A 23,166-nucleotide genomic window follows, 5' to 3' on the forward strand; every position below is an offset into this window, starting at 1 on the left:
GATTATTCTTTACTATACATTTAGATCTTTAACTAACATTTTAGCTATACTGATTTGTGATGTTTTGAAAAAAAATCCTTCAGGTTAAATATTTGAAATAAATTATTAAAAAAGGCTTTACAGATCTAACGTAATTGAATTAGAATGTTAATTAATCACTGATATTGCGAATTATGCCAATTTTATGAATGATGGCAATAAAATGCGAAAGCTAAAGAAACAATGTAACAATTGGTATGCAAAGGCTTTGGTCTGTTAAGTTTTCTTTTTTTCAGCCACTTTAATGCTAATTGTGTTGAAAAGGTGCCTTTTTGTGAGAATTGTGTAATATGTATCGAATATGCAGAGAATTATAAAATGAATTTAATTTTATTATATAAATTGTTCTGCGAGACTCTAGGGAAGACAAATACTTACATTTTGACATTAACAAAACTGAATTATATCGAAGACACAATCTACCATTTTAGCTACCAAAAATTTTCTCCTCCAGTTCAGCATTAAACTTTTGTTTCACATACACCTGACTTTGTCTGCAAGCTTTGGGAAAAAAATGATGGATTGACTTCCTTAAAGTTCTGCTGCTGTTCAACAACTCCACATTTGAAACAGAAATGGGCAAAAGTTCTTGGTGTCAGCTGAAAAATAGATTGATGAATGACAGAAAAGCTCGCACAAATGTTCTTCCGCTCACTGATGCAAAACCAGCTTTGTTTGACAGTCCATCCACAGTTTTTCTTTTTTTTCCTTTTTTTGTCATAACATACAATTGGCCATTACATGTACAAATACATCAAAATGACTTTGTTGGAAACTGAAAAACAGATTTTTTTCCAATTCACGATATAATACCGGGCACTTTACAGTAGTCTGTTCTCTTTAATTCTTCAAGTCTTTATGTCCAAAGAATGATAGAGAAGTGGCACTATCCCAGTACAAAAAAGGTCCTTTAGCTTCTCGTTTCCTTCTGTAGTAAAATACTGCTGAACAGCCCTTCAGCCGAGAGACAACGGGAGGTGAAGAAACTGCTCTCTGTATTCCTCCCCACTGTTTCCTTTTTTGTTTTAGTGTCTTGTTCTCACTGTAGTCTGGGCCAGTATTGAGACATGTCTGGTTCGCTGCCTGGCACTTGGACTGGTACGGACACTCCTGGCGAGATTAGCCCTGTCGTATGAGAAACACATAATAAAGGGATATATTAGGGCACATGTCATTTTGCCATGTAGCACTACATTAGAAAATCTATTTGTTTAGTGTAGCAAAGAAGATAAACTTACCCGTCGAGGTTGTGCCTGAGGTGGCCATTGATTGGCTGTTCATATGTGCTTGCATGTGTGGCGGTGTGTATGTGTCATAACTCCGCCCATTCACCGAAGGACTAGTGGGCAACATGCAGGAATAGGATGGGGCCTGGCTGGGCTGGGGGGAGAGGAAGGGCAAACCTGTCAACAATGCTCACATCTCTTTCCGATATACAAACAAGGCCCTACAGACCTGAGTAAGCTGTTGTTGGTGTTGCATAAGATTTTACAATGCTGGCAAATATTGAATTACTAATCCTCCGAAACATTAAGGTTGGCACAACATGGTGTTGAACAATACAACACCGTGTAAAGCAATAACCTAATACTAGAAATAAGAGTATTCTGTACTCATACTCTATACTGCAATAAAAACTGACATTTGTGTGTACATACTTGCATAGGAAGATTGTTGGCCATGGTAAAGCTCGGCATTGGTGGCAGGGCGCTGTATGTGTTTGTGAGTGCCGTGTCTGGTCTTCCTAACATGGAGCCTGATGTGAATGATACTGTTTAAAAAAACGAAACAACACAATGGTTAGAAAAACAGTATAAGTTCTCATGAGCTTTTAGAACGGTTGTCTCATGACCCACATGGCCTAACATGTGTATTTACCTGGCGTTGTGGGCTGGGGGATTGGCTGATAAACGCTAGTGCTAAAGCTGCTACTGATGGGTATGTGACTGGAAGAGTTACTAGCTTGTCGTCTTTGATTTCTTAATTTTTCCTCCCTCCTCCACTTTGCTCTTCTATTGGAGAACCACACCTGAAAGGACAGCTTTAGTAAGTTATCAAAGGCCTTCGAAGACAGCAAACAAGAATAAAAGTTGTTACTGCAGTAGTTTAACTATGGTATTTGTAGGGAACAATAGTAACCAAAAAGTTCCCCGTCTCCACATTTTATCTCAAAATGAACTATTGCTTTATTATACTAAAAGCGTAGTAACCATGTTTTTATTAGATTTGTGCCTATTTGCATTGCCACAAACATCATGGTTAAACCATGCTTGTTCTGGTGAGACTATAGTAAAATTTATAGTATAAGGTTTAACAACAAATACCATAATTAAACGAAATAAATCAAATAAACAAATGTCTTATGTCTTGCTCACCTGTATTCTTGCTTCAGGTAAATCTATTTTGGCGGCGAGTCTCTCTCGCGCAAAAACGTCGGGATAGTGCGTTCTTTCGAATTCTGGCGGGAAAGTCATTAAAACGTTATTTTAATACTTTTTTGTGCAATTACAAAATGCAACAATGTCGTGTGACTTAGATGAGCGCTTAAGTTAGTCTGCCTGATCAATGTTTACCACGTTATTTTAAATTTCAATAACTTTCACGTAAGTCTGGCAGCTAGTCAATATTTACCTTTTTCAAGTGCTTCTATTTGTTCTTGTGTGAAAGATGTGCGGTTCCTTTGCAGTTTCCGTTTCAGCTGAAGCCTCATTTGGGTCTCATCTGAGTCCTCCCCGTTCGAGCTTATTGAGTTCGTGTTTTCGCCGCCTCCGTCTGACTGCTGACAGCCATCTGGAAAAGAAATATAAAATGTAGGTTGATTCTGTATAACCACACACTTCTCGTGCTCTGTTTGGACGATAGGCTTTAATTAAAGCATTATCGTTAGCTTGTCATATTTACGTGAGGAGAATTGAATGCGAAGTTACTCGACCGTTTTGTAGGTTACTGTATCGCCCTCTGCAATATTGTGAGAAAACATTTCGAGCACGCTCGCTTAGATCGTTCAGCACCGAGTCACAAAAAACGACAGGCTTGAGGGCTTTACAGAAATGCGATGAAATGTCCCAGAAATCTTTTCAGGTCCTCTGAAATGTTTTTTTTAAACCAAACACCCTCTCCCTCTTTTCATCACCGAGTTCTTCAATTAGGCTACGGCCACCATAAGGGCGTTTGCGGAGCTATTGAGGTGACCACCAATACTTGAATAGGAGAAGGACGCTTTCATTGCGACACAAAGCGCGAGAGTAAGGGTAACTATTAAATACTCGCTGAGAGAAGGGATGGCAAACTTTCGTGGGTTGAATTTTGAGGACACAATTGGACGAGGCGACAAAAGGATTCTCTCGAGCGGTCATTGTAGCACGAGGATTCCAGTCAACAGACTTTTCAGCTCGGCGTGTTAACCTTTATGCTCTACTGTCATTAATCACTGTCCCTGGGGCTGGCCCGTTCAACCTTAGTTAGGATTTATACCTTCTTATAGGCAACAGAAGAAAAACAGCCAGGCCACCGTGAATGGGACATCTAAATACGAAGTCTTCTGTTTGTCACAGACATGGGGGTAGGAGTGCCAACTGTGAGTCGATAAGCTTTAACCTGCTGTGTTGTTGGACACCAGTGGCTCATTAAAAACCATTGTGTAATGGAATTTTGTTCACATTTCTTAAAGTTGATGATCATGCCACAAATCGAATTGGGGCCTGTAATGTGAAAGAGATTAATTTTAGACCAAAGTGTGCAAAATGCGCAACCTGAATTAAGGACAAAACGACGAATAATAATAATAAATAACCATGTATTATTTATTTATATAATAATAATAATAATCTAATAATAATAATGTAAAAGTTTTACATGTCTCCATACAGTTTCTTGGTTTAGTGCATGCAACTACATATTAAACGTTTAATAATGCTTTCTTTTCATTTTTAATTTATTTCTTTGTCAAGGACTATACGTTTCTGATGTTCTGAGAAACTTTTAAAAAGTCGTCGCAGTGCTTAGTATCCCATACACTTTTCAAGAGCTAATCCGTAAAAGAAGCGAATGTGTGGCCTGTTCTCAAAAGCCTCACCAACTGTCGCCAGATTTAGGGTTTGTTTTCTCTAAGAAAGGCTGTGGGAAATAAAATCATTCCTTATTGGGGAGTTGTCGTAGCCAGTGAGGCGGAAGACAAGCAGAAAGATGGCAAAACAAATGCGGCATCTTTCAGCTGCGGAGGCATTGATTAAAACATGCGAGGACCCTTGGAAAAGGAAAAGTGTCCAAATCCTTTAGCCGGCTTTAGCACCCCGAGCCTATGACGGAGGGAGGGGTTCCTATGAGTCCTCTGAATGCGATAGAGTTGTCTCTTTTAGCGTCCTGTCAAACCAGATGAATCCGCTGTTTTATTCAGTGTTGCGTGACATTCATCAGATTGCGACCATATTTGCGTCGCTCAGAAACCTCACCCTGACGTAATAACTCCAGAAGTGGACGTATGGATAGATTTAAATACATTCCTGTTAAATTAGCTACTTATCAAGGGTAACATGCCTGTAGATAATGATGCAACCTAAGAATATCACAGATGATGTTCAGTAATTGCTGTTATCTAGGCGTTTGATATAGCCATTAACGTCCTTCAGAGTTTTACTCTGTCAAAACAAAATAGAAATTAGATGCTTAAGAATGCAGGTTTCAGTTTTTCTTTAGACTAAAGATAATCCACTTTGATAAAGGAAATCGCTCTGTTGGTTAGTCCACGAGGCCACGTGTCAACAAACAGCATTAATTATGTAGAATAAGTATGTCAATAGAATATTTTTCCATATTCGTTTCTTGCTTTGTATCCGTACACAATATAAGTAATAGCAACATTACTTTGATGAAAAATTATATGCGTTTTATATGAATCGGTATTTGCTTCCCTTTGCGTAAAATGCGTAAAACAGTAAAAGAGACCGTTTCGTGTTGCTGCAAACCAGTAAAGATTTAACAGGGCGATTAAATAAAAAAGATACCAATTATCTAGTTGTTTATTGATATGTCCATCTCTCGTCGTTTAGTGTCCTCAACAGTGACGAGTCTAATTGGCAAACGTTGTCATATCGTGTCCAGGGTGTCTCCGATGGAACATTTTCTCAGCTGTCTTCTCAAACTAAACGCTTATTTATGTCGCCTTAATGGGAAACAAAACGTTCTCTAATGAGCTATTACATAGCGACAGAACTGTTCGCATAACACATTTTTCTGTGTGACAGAAACATAATTTGTAAGGGATAACGCATACTGTCTTTATTTATTTTGCTTTCTTGCAAACTGTATAACCTAGCTTCCATAATAGTATGACCTCTGCGTGATAAGCATATCATTTAACGAGATGTCTAATAAATTTACTTATTGTGTACACTATGGATTTTTTATTTTAACAGCCACAACAACAATAATGATAATAGTAATTGTAACCAATAAACATTATCGATGTATTTGTTATAATTTAAATTAGTAGGGCTATTAATATTATTAATACTAATTACTGTTAATAATACTAATAATAATACATGTTCATAATTAATATGGTTGTTTAACGGAATTGCTGTAACGCGCTCACAATAAAATTCAGATTTCGATGTAATCATAAATCTCTCCTTGATGCCAAACATCCTCAACGCCTCTTTTGGCAAAATGTTTCTCTATAGCGAGTAAAATTGCCATACCTTGATTGGGCTGTCCTGGCACCGAAGTTCCGGGGTACCAGCCCGGCCGGGTCCCCCACGTGCCGGTCTGACCGTTCAGCATCCTCAGCTTTTCATACATGCCATCTGCGCCCATCTGTTGCTTTTCGCTAGCCAGGTTGCGTAGTACTCTGTTTATCGATGACACCTGAAAGACGAACCCAAAGATGCGGCACATTAATTAAAGAGCGCATCCTCGATGTGGCATCTTGGCTTTCTGGAACGATTGGCCCAATTTCTGCCTGGGCCTACATGCCAGAGCATTACATTGCATTGTCCTTTTAGGTTTAGAGGAGATTACAGCTTGCCGGCGAAGACCGACTAGAAAATATAATGTCGTTCACGTTCAAGGTTATTAACGCATGCATTTAAATACATTAAATTAATTATGTTTTATCAACGACATAAATAAAAAATATCTTATTGCGTTAATGACAACTGTCAACAATAAACTTACACTGGGTATATTGTCGTTGGTGCAGACCCCCTCTGATAGCAGTCTGTCTCGGATTTCCCACGCGAAGATTGACGGACACTCCCTCTTGTAGTGGGCAATTTTGGTGACCACCTCCGGAGTCGCTACTCTTGGTTTACTTCCACCGATGGCTCTGGGTCTGATGGAGCCTGTTTCATAGTATCTACCCAAGATTTTACTCACACAGCCGTTGGACACCTAGACAGAAAACAAAAGAAACAATTCACATACATTATTTAAGACTAGTTTTATATTTTAAGTGTATGCTGCAAGCAATAATAAGCTTACGTTTTCATTGTCCAGCACTTGGACTTTTGCATCAGCATGGGTCTATAACACAAGAAATACCTTTAACACAAAAAGACGTCTTCAGTGGTACGAGAAAATATGCACTTTTTTTTAAATGCACTTAATCGTTTTTTGATTCCGATTAGTCTTTTTTTTGTGTATTTTGGTCGCCAATTTAAAAAAATGCCAATTGTAAAAGATGTGCCAAGTGCATTAGGAAGTTTATTATTAATCATCGAACCATTCCATAAGACCACTGTATATGCATTCCAAACTGAAATTTGAAATGAATCCCATTTGCTCTCTGGTATAAAAATTGCAATGGGTTTCTTAAAAATATATACAGCTGATAAAACAGGTGTTTCAAAACAATAGACACAAATGTGAAACAATGAAAATTTTCATTACTCTTGTTAAAGTAAAGTGTGCGCTTCAATTTAAAAAACATGCATTATTATCACCTGCAGAATCCGGGATATGTCGCACGGCCGCGCGCCGCTGTGAGCGAGTTCAACTATTTTCTGTCTCGTGGAGTCGGGCAGCGGTCTGCCGTTGACGAATACACCTCCAAGCTGGTTCACTCCACTGTGACCTAAACAAATAAAAAAGTAAGGTCTCGTTGTAAATAAGCCCAGCATTTAGCAAACCAGACTCAACAGATCACAGTTGTTTTGAATAGAAGTTTTCAGCTCGCAATTGTCTAAAAACGAGTCAAGCATTACAAGAGCATTGTCGACAAAAGTTAATATTCAGAAAGAATAAATCGCTTTAAAATCAGCAAAGCTCGTAATTATTACTGTTGTTCAGCTGTCATATGTTCGCGACTGTTCACCAGATGTGCTCATAAGATCATAATCTCCTAATATACAATTGTAATATAATTACATGCACAACATTGATTAAGCGTCAGCGCTCTGGAATGATCTGGAGCAAAACATCTCCAACCCACTGAGCCGAGATTTGCGCATCTTTGCAAAGCTTTAAACGGATCAGATGGTGTAATGCCATTTGTGGCATTACATTAAAACTTCTTAAACGTTGCCACGATTAAACCATAGCCTTAAACATTATCTAATATAACGACTTTTGCAAAATAAAAAAAACAAAGCACAGGATTTCCGATGTAACCAATTAGCTTATAATATTTTTTACAGCCCGTGTCAATAGAAAAGCCCACACAAAAAGCAGACCAAAGGCACCAAACCTGAAATCAAAACCGAAAAGCAGGCTTCCTTCCTGTCGTGGGTTTGCTTTACTTCTAAGCTCCCCTCCCTCTGAAGCCTCCAGTTAAATTGAGTCCAAGAGCACACGCTCCTTTGCAATAAATAAGCTCCAAATATAGAAGAGGGGGAAAATATGATGAGCCTGCCTGACATTTGTCTTTAAAATAAAGCTAGCTGCACGTCAAGTTTGAGCTTAATTTCTGGAAATAGGCGGAAGTCGCCCTGGATCATGCATGGAAGGCTAATTGAAAAGATCAGTCGGAGCACTTGTGGCAGGCATGTCACTTCATGACATCGCTCTGCTTTTAAAAATCGCATCGTCACGACAAATAGTAGCATGATAAAACGACCCTTTCTGTCTGCATTTGGATATCACTCAGACTAAATTGGACTCTACTCATTTCCCCTTTAAGGGAAGCTTAATTTTAAGGTAGCCAGGGGCTGTGCGCGTGTACGTTCACGGGGGCGAGCCTCGCCGTCAATATATTAAAAGTGACATTTCTTTTTTCCCAAGTGACAAACCTTCATTGCCTATATTTACGCACTGGGAGCAAGTCTGCAGGAAAGTGTTGTGCTCTGTAGGTTTATGCATAATAAATCTGCAGAGCGAAATATAAAATCAAAATGGTAATGGAGTGCATGTTTTATAATGCACAATGAAGATAACAACGTGCGTTTGCCGTGGAATAATTTATTTATTTTTACCTCAGACGTAATAAATTTATTATACTTTAGTTTCTAATTGTAAAACTGCTGCCAAATTGCAACATTTATAGTGAATGAATCAATTTCAAATAACAGAAAATTCCTGGGAAAATTTTGGTGAGAAATTTAATTAGAAATCCGCTGTCTTTTTCTGTCATTAAAAATAATTGAACATTTATTGGCTTTGAAATCACATGTCGAATGGCTGTAAAGTGCAGACATTTGATTTGTTCGCGCCAACACGCAAATTAGGATATAAAATCAAACTTTCGCTTGAAAGGTTAAGTCTTAATCGTTCTATAATTCCCCACGGTGAATGGTGTCGGTCTCGCCCAGTGGCAATCATTGCGCGCGTGGTACTCTGTTTCTAATCAATTAATAGGAAGACATATGGTGTCAATTTGGACGCTCCGCTCTATATACACCCAAGAGTTATTAGCACAAAGCTTGGATTGCCGCCTGTGACCTTTAAACAAACCAAAGGCCCGAATGATATCTCCTCAGTAATGCGCACAAGACATCACACGACAACACTGGGCGAACTCAGTGTCATCATCAAAAAGATATGGGAACGTCTGTACAATAACAATAACTATCGTTGTAAAAAACAAGCTCTATAGAAAAACGTCGCTCCATAGATGAACTTTTAGGAAAAAGAAATATGCGTGTGTTTATTCCACCGTTTATTTTAATGTTTTTAATTCAGTCAGTTTAATTTATTACTCAATTGTTTCATATACCCTACTTCAGCTGGCCTACATTATTTTTTCCCTTATGGACAAAATATTGACTAAAACATTATACCACATGACAGAGCAAAGAACTGGCACTTGCAACAAAATAAAATGAAATGACAAATGACATTCAACACACCTTCGTTACAGATGTCATACACCTCTTGTCCAGCATTAAAAGAGAAAATATATCTCATTTATTGTCATCAAAACTTACTTAGTATTTTCCACAAAGGAATTAAACAAATTACTGTGTATGATACGTTTTAGTTGGCCCTCACATCTCAAAGACCAAGACAATATTACAACCAGCAAATGCAATTTATTCATGCTCTACAACACTCAGTGTTGCATCAAAGCTTGGTCTATTATTTCACTCTTGCTGTGTTTTCATAAACATGATAGACGTTAGAATCATGCAATGTCGATTTCTTCTCTGCTAATGGACTAGGTGGATTGGCCGCCAATGCTAACATTAATTCAGCAATTATTTAAAAGCAAGTCAAGCAGAAACTCCCCTCTCTCTCTAACATCCCCTAACACTGACAGACACATACACACACAATTATGCAAAGAGCATATGCGTTAGAAACGGTAACTTGTGTATGTGTTGAGTCGTAAATGTGACTTTTGTAAATGAGAGAATTTCTTACTGCGACTGTAATTTAAATAATGGCACATAATCCTGTCTGTCAAAAAGTTAACATCAAGCTAAGCAATGAGTTTGCTTACTATGCAGTACTTAGCTATTATGGGGGAGCAGTATGAACATCAGGCAAACATTTTTGCAGCATGCCCTTTACTAGCTAATATACCAAAACAAATGCTATAGGCCTCTTACGTTTTATTTCCCCATCTTCACTTACAACATTTGTTAAAACTCATAGGAAAAAATCCACTTACTGTTTTGCATCATGGACGCTACTCCAGACTCCCACGTGGCCCGGTTATAGTATTCTATTAGTCACAAAGAAAGAAACAATGATAAGTTTTCACTTTTTCGGTCAAGTGTATTGCAGTTCATTGTTTAAGTTTGCTGTCTTGTGTGCAAGAAAGTTACAGACAATATTGTGGCTGAAGCTTCAGCATTCGCCAATTTTGCATTCATGCAAAAGTGAAAACAGTACTGTCTCCACAAATACACTTATGTCCAGGGTTTAAACTTGCCTGGAAACAGAGTTGACTGTCCGCTTAAAACAATTTATAGACTCTCATCTGCTTCACTCTATTAAAATATCCCTAGGACAAAGCAAAACAATTTATTAGTACACCCTTTCTATTTGTAGTTATTTCTTACGTTTAAATCTACTTTGTTTTTACCTACGATTTTATTATTTTCGGTTTTATAAATGTAATTAGTTTAATGTGAACGTAACGAAAATTAATTTTCTGCATGCGTACTCTCAATTATTCTTATTAATATTGGGCAACTTTTCGTTCAGCTAATGGGTCATGATTTTAAATAATAATAATTATAATTATAATTAGGATCCACGTAATATCTTTTGTCTACTTTGTACGTTCATCTGCTCTCCCTAACCTTCATGATTGGAAAACTTCAAATGTTGTGGGCAAGGCCTACTTTTTTCTTCTCTTTAGATACTCTCTTCTGGTGACACACGCTGTCTACCTCGCCTGGCTGCGCAGGAAAAGTAAAGCCAGGAGGGGGTGAGGGGTCCCCGACAAAGCCCCGCTGAATTTTAACAATAGCTTTCTTTCTCCCGCTACACCAAAACCCAGAGAGTAAAACCCGGGTTCCCTAACTAGCTACACCGCTTCCAACTAAACGTACCAACAACTCTCAGAAAACACAAAAGAGCTGAAGGGAACGAGCCCCCCCCCTCCTTATGCACCCGGTTCAGCACACCCCCTCACCCGCAACAGCCAGTGCAGCTCACTATGACCCGGTGCCCGTTACCTCAATGCCTTTTTGTTTGTCTCGGTGCGCGAAATAGAAAAGTAATTTCTTGTTATAAGTATCTGGAGGTAATTGTGTTACTGGTATGTGTCGTTAAGGGTTGTAAAAAATGTACAACAGCGCAGTGGGGAGCTCAATTGGGAAAAGACAATTGCAATAAAGAACCCATTCAATACATGTACCGAAAAGGAGGCCACTGAAGAAATACTCCCTGCTTTGATTTTTTCTTTTTAAGTAGATGGATTGTGTGCGCGGTTTACAGTGCGCAGCAACAAATAAATATATAGGCAACCCCAATCGCCTGGCAGCGTGGAGGTGCACGTGTTTCACAAAATAAAGACGAATGTATTTGTCAATGTAATGTTCAAACACGAAAACATTTTTTAAAAGATGTTGTTATTGTGTTGCTTTACTATTAGCCTATTTTAATTTTCACATTATATTTAGTATTAGGTTATAAATATTTTCACACATCTTCCAGAATATTTTTTTATTTAGTAAATGATCTTTACATTCTTAAAATATTTTTAAAATATAGTTTCAATGTTACAGTTTTTGCAGTCAATTAGTGTTTAGCGTAACACTTTTGTCTGAGCTCATCTTTTTATGATCTATTTTAATGTGATGTCTGAAATTGACAGAGCCTAATCTGTATTTTGTTCGTTTTAATATGCATGGATTAATTAAGTGTAGGCTACTTAATTAAGTACACTTGCTTAAACCTTTAAAATTCAAAATCATGAAAATTTGTAATCTAAGTTCCGTGGTTAAAAGTTTAAAAACTTTATACTACGGTTTTGTAATGCTATGTAGAGATAATATAGCATCAAAATAACGCCACCGTTTAAAATATATTAAAAACAGTGTCATATTAAAAACAGTGTCAGGTGCACTTTAATTTTCATTATATGCGTGTCTAATCGCATCTTTCTTTATAAAACATCCAATACAATACTGCTACCGATATTGCTTTTTTCATTGTTTTTTGCTTTATAAACAAACTATAACATAAATACGTTAAATAAGTTTAACGTTTTACACTTTAATTATTACTTTTTAGTGGTCCGTCTGGGATAAAGACAACATAGTTTCCTTGACTAAAAGCAAGACACCAAGTTCACGGTGCGATTTGGTGGTCGCGCCCGGCTGAATGTGACTGTGTGATTCAACCTGACACTCCACCTCATCGGGTCATTGCGTTCCCATTTTCAAGACTGATCGCGGTCTTGGCCTACTGTGACTTTCTGGTTTCTTCTGTCATAAATAAAAACTTTGCTTGGCACAGAACTCCACATAGCTTTAGTATAAATAGGGAAATACCATAAATGAAAATCCACGGTGTAGGATGCACCGTACGAGGATGCAGTTGTCACCGTTTTTAGGAGCATTAAAAGTTTTATTTCAAATAACATATATTGCGTTTATGTATCTTGATAATAATAAAACATGTACGTATTAAATATTTATTATGACAAATCACTAGCTTTTATTTTTAACGCTGTCGCATAGGCTACAGGAAAGTCTGTTTTTCTTACACAGCCAACGCTTTTTACATGCTTGTAAGTTGGTCAAAGGAGAAACGTGTCTTCACTTACCTTTTTGAGGCATAGTTCCTATACAGCTCTCGAATCCTCGTTGCTGTACTTCTTTATCAATAAAGAGAAGATGAAGTTCTAGAAATCGTCCTCAAATAGTTTGTCTTTTATAGTTTCCAACTGGTCTCGGGTGGAAATGTTTAAATTCCCTGCGAAGGAAACAGAGATTGACAATAAAATCGGATGTCAAGACTGCGCGAGACTGAAAAATGTGCGCCAGTGGGAGTGAGTAAGAGAGAGAGCGCGCAAGTGAGAGGGCGCGCACCTATGCTGATTGGTGATAGCGCTCGTGTATTAATGTATGTGTTCCTGGTTTGTGCCTCGCCTCCTCTTCTCTTCAGTGGCCCATTAGCTGAGCCTGACCTCTGTCATCATCTCCTAGCAAAACACTTCCTCCTGCCCTAGTGACAGAGCGCGAAACGGGGCCGAGTAAAAGCTAGTTTTTCCAGCCCTACTTAAACACTACTCATAAGCATGCTTCTATCCCATGCCACGCTTTTATATTGAAATGTTTTTAGGGGGTTTGCAGTGGGAACGTGGAAACGCTTTAACCAAAGTATCCTGCAGCTGCAAGGACTAGGTGCAAGCAAATATCAAACATAGGCTGAGAATCCTTATCCAGCGATTTTATTAAATGTGCACGGATTTTTTTTTCTTTAGAATAATTTAAAGCACGTAATAAAATCTATAAGATATGCTTTTGTAATACACAATTTCGGTTAAAAAGACACTGAAATCATATCAGTGAAATGTAACATTTAAAAACAATGAAAGCACCTGATCTAATCTATAAAATTTGCTTTGTTCGCGTAACATAATGCATTCAGGGCAGTGATTAAAATATTTTGACTTAAAAATAGTTGTATAATTGTTCATTTATTTTTCAGTGCAAGTAACAAAATCAGGATTCATTGTATCTCTATTGTCAACATTTACATTAACTACGTTAATATTGTGTCCACTCCTAGTTCTTCAAACTCTTTAGGTCTATTGAAACGAGCGCAAACATTCTCCACGTGTCATTGTTGATTTTTAGAACGTCATCTGCGTTAACCGCGCGCGCTCGACGATCAGTCGAGACCCCATACCATTTACATTAACAGCGTGATTTGTTTTCGTTTTCAGTGGGAGAAAAAGAAACTTCGTGTAGTGGGTTGCCAAGGGGGAAATGAAAATATCATTACGTCCATGGCCGGACACTTAAACTACATTTGTTGATTGCTTGGACATTAGCACACACCTCGGTACACTCCAAAGCAACCCCTCCGCGCCTGTGTTCGAGGTTACATGCACTGCACTCTCAACTCGCCACTCTCAGCTTGGGGTGTCCCACCCGTTCACTGGAGTGGAATAGATTCCGGGTTGGGATGGAAGAAATAGAGAGGGGAGGGTGATCGTAAGGCATGGTGGGACAGCTTTAAAGAGAGACAAAATGGTTTGGGACGCAGGGAGCATAAAATTAAGCTGTGGTTGCATACACTTGACTTCGTTTTGACATGTGAAAAGTGCTAAAAGTCGGAGCTCATCAATAAACTATCCCGAAACTGAATGCGGGCGCTGACAACCATTGCATTCCCCACTATAGCACAATGAGGAAACAAACGACACTGCCAAAGAGTCTGCATCGCAATGAAAGGCAGGTTGAATGGGAGTCGGATAATGAGCTGGCGCGACCGTCATGCACTGTCATCTCGGGTCCTGCGGTGCGACCCCGCCACGCCGTTTGATATTTGCGAATCATTTCTCGATGGCAAAGTCCTACGGCTTGTAGTGCAACACGTTGTGCAGCTGCACAGACATCGAGTGTTGCGGTTACACGAGAGAGAGAGGTTTTAAATCGTAAATATTATTTTGTTTCAGCAAAATCTGCGCTGTTTTCCACGCCCTTAATTTGAGAGCTATTAAAAAGTTTTGTTTATGAAGACAAGATATCTGTGTCTGCGTGTTTTTAATCCTTGTTTAACGTACTCAGTCTTGAAATTTCAAAAGACTGGTCATCAAACATCAAATATTTGTCTAGTTTGAGATTTTTCACACAGATGGATTCTTGCAGTCCTCCCATCAATTAGCACAGTTCGGATTAGCAGTCAGTGGTGTTTGGTCATGAAAAAGACCCTAATCTTGTCGTTATTTCCCTCAGGCAAAATAGACTCATGGTGCCTCGCCTCAGCCTCTCTCCAAAAAGTTTTCAACTGGGAGAAAAACTAATAATAAGGGGAGGGGACAGTGCTGAATACATCTGACGTCAGAGGGAGTGTGAGAGACGTGGTGAGAGAAAACTGGAGATAGACTGCCTGTTATTATGGCAATGTGGCTCGGTGCAAGGCCAACATGACCATGTTCTGGGGGAGGGGGTTTACCAAAGTTTTTTTTAGGGTGGTTGCCCACGGCGACATAGACCCGAGGGTCCTTGCATGTATCTATAGATGCCATGATCCAAAAGAAGCAAGTTGCACATTATTCCATTTCATTAGGCCATAATAGACAGAAGGTGTCATGGGCTGATAATTTTAATAGTTATTTCCTTTCTTTGTTTTGCGGGAATTTGGCTAGAGAGAACTGGAGAATTTTTAGCTGCCTTAATCTTTTTTTATTTGAAAAATTACTGTGTTTTTCTGTTATGCTGTTTAAAGTGTAAGGTTTAAATGATTCCGATAACCTGACTTGTTTCTGTTGTGACAGACTTCATGGACCGTCTAATCTGCATTCAGGGCAAATTTGATCTATTGCAGGTCAAATATGAACCTCAATCTTAAAATGTATTTATGATGACTATTGTTTATATCAATAGGCTACTGTTTATATTATTATTTCACACAAATGACATTTTAAAATAGGCCTACTACATCACCTACACTTTTTTTTTAGAAATTATTCAGATTTACATAAGAAATCATAAAATTGCTGCTTGTAGTTCTATTTATTAATTTTTATAAATTATTTTCCAATGTGTTGGTGAATTATAAGGTAACTGTGGAGTTTGGCTCAAATACATTTTCTGTTCTTTGCTTATTTTGTAATATAAACGCCCCAAATTTGCTCTTTCGGATTTTTGAATTAATAAACACGAGTTTAATTGACTCGCCAAAGTAGTAGTAATTAAGCTTTTACTTACTAATCGAAAATGATTAAATTGTGTTTACTTTTATTTGACATGTAACATATTTCTCATAATCACTCGTTATGAGGGGCATTTAGAAATGTCAATTCAGTTAAGTGTCGGCGCAACACTATGAGATAAAAAAAAACATGATTTACTGACAAGCCTTTAAAACTAGTTTTGTGCTGGTTTAAGTAGCCTAGTTTAAAAAACGAATTCATGTCTAATTACATCCCCTATAGATTTACTCAGTCCGTTTGTCAAAATGATGCTCAACATGCTGTTAAATTTGTCAATCCACGTTATAGCAAACTAACTTACCTCAAGATTCGCTATTGCCAGTTCCGATAGCGGACCATATGCGCGTGATTCGTTTTGAGAGGCACGTTTCCAAATGATTTTGGAGACAAGAGTAATGGGTGTCTAGAGAGAACCCCTCCGGTTCCGTGTAACAAAACTAGTCCCAAAGTAAATACCATCCAGTCCAACAAGCCAAAAAGCGACCCGCAGGAAAAGTTGAGAGATTGTAAATCTCTCTTCGTGGTGTTGATGAAATAGGCTATCAGATGAAAGCTGCTCCAACGTTCTTCGTTTTTCGTATGATAAACTCAAACGTCGCACGTCAAGTGTTGGGTACAAAATACCTCTTTAAATGTGGATGGGAATAAAAAAGACGTCCCCTTCTCACCATCAACTTTCTCTTAATATTAACCTCAACTTGGCAGTGATTGGCTAGAGTGACGGCCGCGTCACAGCTGACGCCATTTATCATTTCCCAAACCGGGAAGTCAAAGGAACACTTGTCTACTGTGTGCAGATAAACCACATGAGCTATAAATTTATCGCTTTTAGTTAGCAATTAGTAAAGTGTAATATTTTAGAAAACTTTTTAAATGCTTTTGAGATTAGGCTGTTAGCATTATAAATATAGCTTTAGAAAGTGAGCCGAAGAGGCTCAACAAGTTTAAAGCTCGTTGGCAAGAGGAATACTTCATTTTGGCGTGTGAATTTGTGTAGAGTGTTATTGTGTAAACATACCATAATCGTTAATGATTCATGTCACTTTACGCAAGAGAAAACTCCTCTCAAAGAACAAATAAATGCTCATCTTTAAGAGACGGGGTAGTGTTGCTTTGTGTGTTGAGCGCTCGGTCAAGTCAACCCGTGCAACCCAGCAGAGTTCTTGAGATCTCTACTGGAAACCGTGCGGCCTGGGTCCGCTTATCAGGCTTTCGATAAAGCGAGATGGGGTTGCTAAAGCCGGGCCAGGTGCTGTCTCCTTTTCTCCGCTGGTCTGCACTCCAGAGCGCGATCAGGCGTGAACCTAAATCTGTCCAGCCAGCTTTCCCTTACGCCGACCCTCTGCTACCAAGCATGTGTGAGTTTAGAAGAGAGAGACAGACTGAGAAAGAGAAAGGAGAGCCCCCGCCACATTTCATCTTAAAATATTCACCGGCTTTATATGGTCAAAAGCAAATGAAAAAAATCCAGTTACTAATACAAACCCTTATAATATGTTTTTTGTTGTTGTTATTTTATAATTATCGGCATCAATGATTGTTTTGGTATTGTTGTAGTTGGGTAGATACAGGAGGTGTTTGCGCCCAGTAGTGCTTTTCATTGAGCAACCATTGAAACCAAAATATTTAGCATTCCCGATCATGGTCCATAAGGAGACGCCTCCACCCGAGGTGTGAGTTTTACGTTTTGATTAAGCGACAACATCTCTATAACGTACAAATATTATCTTTGGAAAGTTTGCCCATGCTGAATGCCTAAATATAACTTTTTTATTTTTTAAATATTAATGATCATTTAAATAATCGACTTATTTTCTGCTTTTAAGTATCATAGTCGTTGTGTTGCTGCTGTATGCTTGTTGTGTGTCTAGTAAACAGCTCCATTTAGCAAAAATTGTGGCGGTGGTAAATATATCATGAGCACGGAATCATTCGTCTGGATATTGTACGTCTATCGCAAAAGCAAGACCTCTCTTAACTTGTGAAAACACCTGGCAACATATTTATTACACTGATAGTGACGGTGGAATTTGGGTGATTATAAAACTTTTTTCATGATCTTCACTGTGCGTTTGTTCAGGGATTGAGACATGTTCAATTGTTCAATTCCCTCAGGGTGATCAGATGCAGTTTGCACAAAGTCGACAGCACGTCCTGTACGTTAGAAATTCACTTTTGCTCAACACGACAAGGTTGATTTAAAAATTCAGTGTATTTAAATGAACATCAGGAGGTAAACGTTTTGTTTTTCATTATTTACCTCGAATTCCCGAGTTTGCGTGTTAAACCTATAGCCTACGTTTACCGCAACATTAGAGGCACTAAATATGTTATTGCATCCGTGTTTGGACTAGATCAAGAGCTGGAGCTTAGCCACAAAAAGAGACCTTTACTTTTATTTTTTGACCCTTGATAAGATTAGATATAGACCGAACCAGTGGCAAAAGCAAAGACTGACACCTGTCAACCAGTCGATGCATCGTTTATGTAAAAAATCATGCAAAATGGTGTGGAAAATTCTGCACGTTTATTTTCTTGTCATGAGAAACAGAAGGACAGGGGACAAAAATGTTTTATTGAACGTTGTTATTAAATACTGACATTAATAGCTGTGTTGAATAGATGATTTTGTTTCTTAGACAACAATTAGGCCTATAGAAAAGTGTTGTAAGATGCTTTTTGACTGATGGGACCAATCATGCATTCCCTCAGACTGATCACTTGCAGTACATATCAGAGCAGAGTGCATGATGCTGACAGATTAATGCACGCAAAAGAGTTAAGTAAGATACAAAATAACCAAAGGACTCTGAGGTTCAACAAATATTTATAAATCTATTTTGCTTTACGTACACAGTGAGAATATCATATTCTGTGAATATCACAAAAGTTGTCATCTGCTGTGCTTTGTAACATTCAGTGTGTGCTCTTGTTTTTTTTCCCACTTTATTGCATCAGATACTTTGTTCTGAATAAATTGACCCAAAAGTCATGTTCATGTCGGAGGTATGCAATTACATACATGTGACTTGGAGACGAACATTCTACCCCTGCCAGGTAAAACATTACAAAGTCTTGACAAATGACTAAAATATGATAGAAAACTATTCAGTCCGAAATTCCACTCCATATATGGACATATCCAATGTTCTGTGATCAGATATATGCCACATGCCTCTGGAAAACTGATTTTTTTTCTTCATCATTAGGAGAACTGCCATAACCATTAATGGTCCTGTTGATTTTAAACTCAATAATGTGCATATTTTGTAGCATTTTGCACATATTACTGTTTTTACTGATTGAATTAATTTTATTTTGAGTGTTTAATTTTCTCTTTGCTAACACTTGTGCAATGTGGCCACAGCAACAGACAAATTACTAAACATGGGGGAAATGAGCAAACAGATCAATTTGTCGTGGAAAAGGGGGACTGCTGGTGGGTTTGAACTGAATGTAGAGGATATTTGTCTTGAAACAAAGTAAATGTTTCTTATATCACCATGTCACTCCTTAATCTTATTCATTTGAATTAACATTGATGGGCAATTTTGCAGTGTATCTACTTAAGAGTTACAAAGATGGTCTGACTTTGAGACATTACAGACAAAGTGAGCATAGTAAAAGCACAGTTAAGGACTCTTGGAAGCCACCCGAGTTTCCCAGCCGTTGAATGTGAAGAAGAAATATGCCGTGTTATATATTTTTATCCTAATCTCATATATAATTGCAAGGACATTTATGTTCTGCATATGATTTTTTTTCATGGTTGTGTAAAGGCTGAAACTTTAATTTATACAGAGACAAAATATGACACACTTTTTTGCTTCAGCACTGCACTGTGGCTTTTAGATTTGATTAGTTTTGAAAGCTATAGTTTAACCAAGTACATACTGTACTTTACTCTATATAGTCCTATGCTGATTTATTATTTAATTTTAATTTTTGAAGTCTATCTCCACTGTCCTTCTGAAGTATATCAAGCAAGCCTTTATGCTGACCTTTTCTGCTACCATTCAGAACCCTGGCTGCAACCGTAAAATACAAACCCATTCCCCTAAATTAAACCCATGCAGAGGCAGAGTGCCCAACCTAAAGCAAGACATCAAGCGGTGAATTAGGTTTCCCTTTTCTTTCTCTCCCTGTTGACTTCGTCCATTTACATTATAATTTCAAATGCCTCATCACTGGGTGCTTTACCATTGTCGGGGCGTTCGCATGTTCCGGGTCCACCGAGATCAGGACCCTTGGCAATTTATTAGCGACCCCCGTCTTCCCAATATTTCCATTTATTCCAAATCTTAGTCCATGCTAATTTGGCTGTGCAACTCCAGGTGCTCTCTCCCAACACATGCATTGGAATAAAACCGCATGCTGGTCCTCCAGGAGTAGTTTTAAAACCACTATGAAATGAAATTTTACCCATGTTCCATTGTTGAGACATTGAGGTTTTACCACAGTGCTCATTAAACAAAGCCCATCAGAATTTAAAATGCATAGGTTTTGTTCTCTCCATCTCCCTGACTTTCCAGCAACTTTCCAGCAGCCTGCAATTCTGCAAGCTAATCCTACCAGAAGACAAAAAGTATAAAGAAAGCAAAGAAAGGTGAAGGCAATGAACGGATATGAATCTGTGATTAATAATGACAGTCATGTTGAAGAAGGAATTCTGACTGTCAAAACCATTAATGCATGTTGAGTGTCGTTTGAGGATTTAAGCATGTTATTATCTCAGTTGAATGTAGCCTATACATTTTTCTTGTTTACATGCTGTGCGCGTGTTTGTACAGTTAACCTCCACGTTGTCCTAATATGAGGGAACAAAGGAGAATTCAAAACATATTTACACGAACATCCATTTAGCATATTGTCTGTCTGAAATCTCGTTAAACGTGCGCAGATGAAGAAAAATCGAAACGTTATGCTTTATGAAATCGCAGAGCAATTTTGTCCAGGGACCTGCATAACAGGAGGGAGGAGATTATGAATAAAACTAAGGTCATTAAATCGGGCTGCACGGCTTCCAGCGAAGCGAAGACGAAATGTAAAACACCTAAAGTGACAAACTCAACACAAATCTGAATGATACATTTAAATAGATGCGGTAGCATCTGAATAACAGGGATACTAACACTGTATCAGGCAACGATAAACGAGCTGGAAAAAAGATTCACGGCGTAATGAGATTTTTCAGTTTTATCTAGCTGACAAATTTTGTCATATAAGTAAATATTTTGAAGATAATTGAACTGATTGCTGCTCGCTCGCCTCTCTGAATTGTTGAATACGAAAAACGGCGTTGTAAAACAAGACGTTTTCTAAAATTCACTATTTAAATCGTGATTCATTTACGTTAGAATTGCGTTATGTTGTGAGTTATGTCAATGGCTATTAAAGTAAATTCGTAGCGAGTTTAAATTCATTTATTTTATTTACAAAACTAATCACTAATTCTCAATATTAACAACAATGCAACTTTATTTTTATTATTAACCCTATCCAATGTAGGCGAAATAAGGTCAGAAATATGAATAATAGGCGACTACCATGAAAGAATTTTAAATATAACACCTTTTTTACAGGGATGACATTGTTTCTCGTTGTAAATAAAGTAAAATACAACGTAGTAACGGAACGGTGCGTTTCTGCGATTATGTCGATAATGATCATCATCTATCGAATGAATTCAAAGCTCATACCGTTGAGAGAAAACCATCTGTTTACGTTGCTGCATCTGACAGAACCTTAAATATGCTTTTAATTAAAGACGGGTTAAAGCTGTAGACCTCATGATGGGCAATAATTACAAATTACACTACAGATCCGACAGATGTGACAAGGGGCCTTCGTCTGCAGGGAGAAAATAAAAGACAACGAGTAATTTGACAGAACTTGAGCAGAGTGTCTTGAGGAACCAGGGCCACCGTCTTTGATTATATAGACATGATTTTTTTCTCCTTCGTGATTGTTGTCGTATTTCTTTGACATCCATTGATTTGGAGGCAGCTGTAAGACTTTGTCACAAGAGAGAGGACCAGTCACAACGCATTAGTTTGATGGCATAACTCGAACGTTGGGGGCCCTATAGAGCGCATGTTGAGGGACCATGTGATGGCTTGTCTCGGCTCTTACCTAAACGGATAAAAGGTCTAATTAGTTCATTTCTGGTCAGTTTCAGGACTTACCACCGGATATTGCAATATTTAAATATAGATAGGTACATTATCATCACTCATTACTGCGTGAAAATATGAGGTGGGTGATATCCCTAAAGAGACAGGTGCGATCCACTTTAGTCTTTCTTTAGTATACAGGCAGTTTTCAAGTGACTGTATTAAATTTGACTTTCTGAAAGTAAAACGCAGTAATATTGAATCGATTGTTTGTGGGAAAAGTATACAGGCGTGTGTTTTGAAGTTATTGAGCTGAAGTGAAATGCACCTCCACTCTTTTATCAATAATGTAAGGTGGGGGTCTCGCTTTAAAGCATGTTTTGTGGACGATTAATGAATATCATTTTGTTATCATAATTTCACCTGATGAATAACGAAAAAATAAATATACTGCCTTTACAGCATGGACATTTAAAAAAAATGTTAAAAAGGTAGGCTATGCCAGGCCTATTAGCTGAAGCGTTTTTAAATCTACAAACAATAGGCTATTTGCTTCAGTGCTATATACAGTTTTAAACTAACAATCAATCCTTTCTCTTTTCTACATGCATACTAATTTACCGTCGTTTATAGACGTTAAAAGTAACAATATCTTTATGTCGGCTAGAGTAGGCTATTTTGTTAAATTGGATATTCCACTTCCGCAATCACGTTATTGCATTGTTTATTGTTTTATTTGACATTAAATATTAAGTTAAAGAATATTCATACCGCTTCACTCCAAGTAGCCTACATGTCCTCTCCTGTGTGAGTTCATGTCTCATGCAGACGTTACAGCTGCACTGTATTTTATTGTCTTCAACAATGCTCGATCGCCCTCTAGCGGCTAATCTACAACAGAGACGAAAAGAGAAACCACAGATCCTATGAAATGATTTCTTAATTCATGTAAAAGACATACAAGCACACACCATATAACATGTAAGAAATAATCACGAGTTACATAAACACAGCAGTGAATGCATGTCCTTATTGCGTGTTCTGCAAGGATGAAATTAATATGCAATTGTTTAAAGGTGGCTTTCAAAGGTGTTTTTATATGAAATATGGTATTTCAAAATCCAAAGCTTAATTTGTTTCTCATGCCAATACTAAGTAAAAATAGATCGCAATAAAATAACGGTCCAGCTGGCTTTACTGGTGTCTCTTGACTTCTGTTGTGGTTGAGGCGCTCGTGGT

At 38.0% G+C, this 23,166-nt stretch overlaps 1 protein-coding gene across 8 annotated transcripts; it reads right to left on the reverse strand.

The window, feature by feature from the left end:
• Positions 1–957: 957 nt before the first annotated feature.
• On the reverse strand, positions 958–16,448 carry pax6a (paired box 6a). 8 transcript variants are annotated; one of them, XM_057330153.1, is made up of 15 exons: positions 16,116–16,447; positions 12,695–12,843; positions 10,349–10,420; positions 10,085–10,138; positions 9,321–9,344; positions 6,981–7,111; positions 6,520–6,561; positions 6,214–6,429; positions 5,739–5,904; positions 2,671–2,829; positions 2,415–2,497; positions 1,918–2,068; positions 1,698–1,810; positions 1,278–1,419; positions 958–1,164 (listed from the first exon to the last, which is right to left on the reverse strand). In XM_057330153.1, the coding sequence occupies exons 4-15, from the start codon at positions 10,095–10,097 to the stop codon at positions 1,079–1,081; spliced, it is 1,326 nt and encodes a 441-aa protein (XP_057186136.1). In that variant the 5' UTR covers positions 10,098–10,138; positions 10,349–10,420; positions 12,695–12,843; positions 16,116–16,447; the 3' UTR covers positions 958–1,078. The 8 variants fall into 8 exon arrangements, with proteins under 8 accessions (XP_057186136.1, XP_057186133.1, XP_057186138.1 ...); XM_057330150.1 differs by lacking the exon at positions 10,349–10,420 and having other exon boundaries at positions 16,116–16,448; XM_057330155.1 differs by lacking the exon at positions 9,321–9,344.
• Positions 16,449–23,166: the final 6,718 nt, after the last annotated feature.

Source organism: Triplophysa rosa, linkage group LG3, assembly GCF_024868665.1.
Source record: "Triplophysa rosa linkage group LG3, Trosa_1v2, whole genome shotgun sequence".
Lineage (NCBI taxonomy): Eukaryota > Metazoa > Chordata > Actinopteri > Cypriniformes > Nemacheilidae > Triplophysa > Triplophysa rosa.

Bases quoted from the DNA above. Each gene is read 5' to 3' on its own strand.
- pax6a (XM_057330148.1), bottom strand. From the start codon at position 7,895: ATGTCAGGCAGGCTCATCATATTTTCCCCCTCTTCTATATTTGGAGCT. The intron at 7,112-7,723 runs GTTTGGTGCCTT...TTATTTGTTTAG, and splicing joins CTTTTCGGTTTTGATTTCAG to GTCACAGTGGAGTGAACCAG. The intron at 1,811-1,917 runs GTAAATACACAT...TTTTTTAAACAG, and splicing joins CCCCCAGCCCACAACGCCAG to TATCATTCACATCAGGCTCC.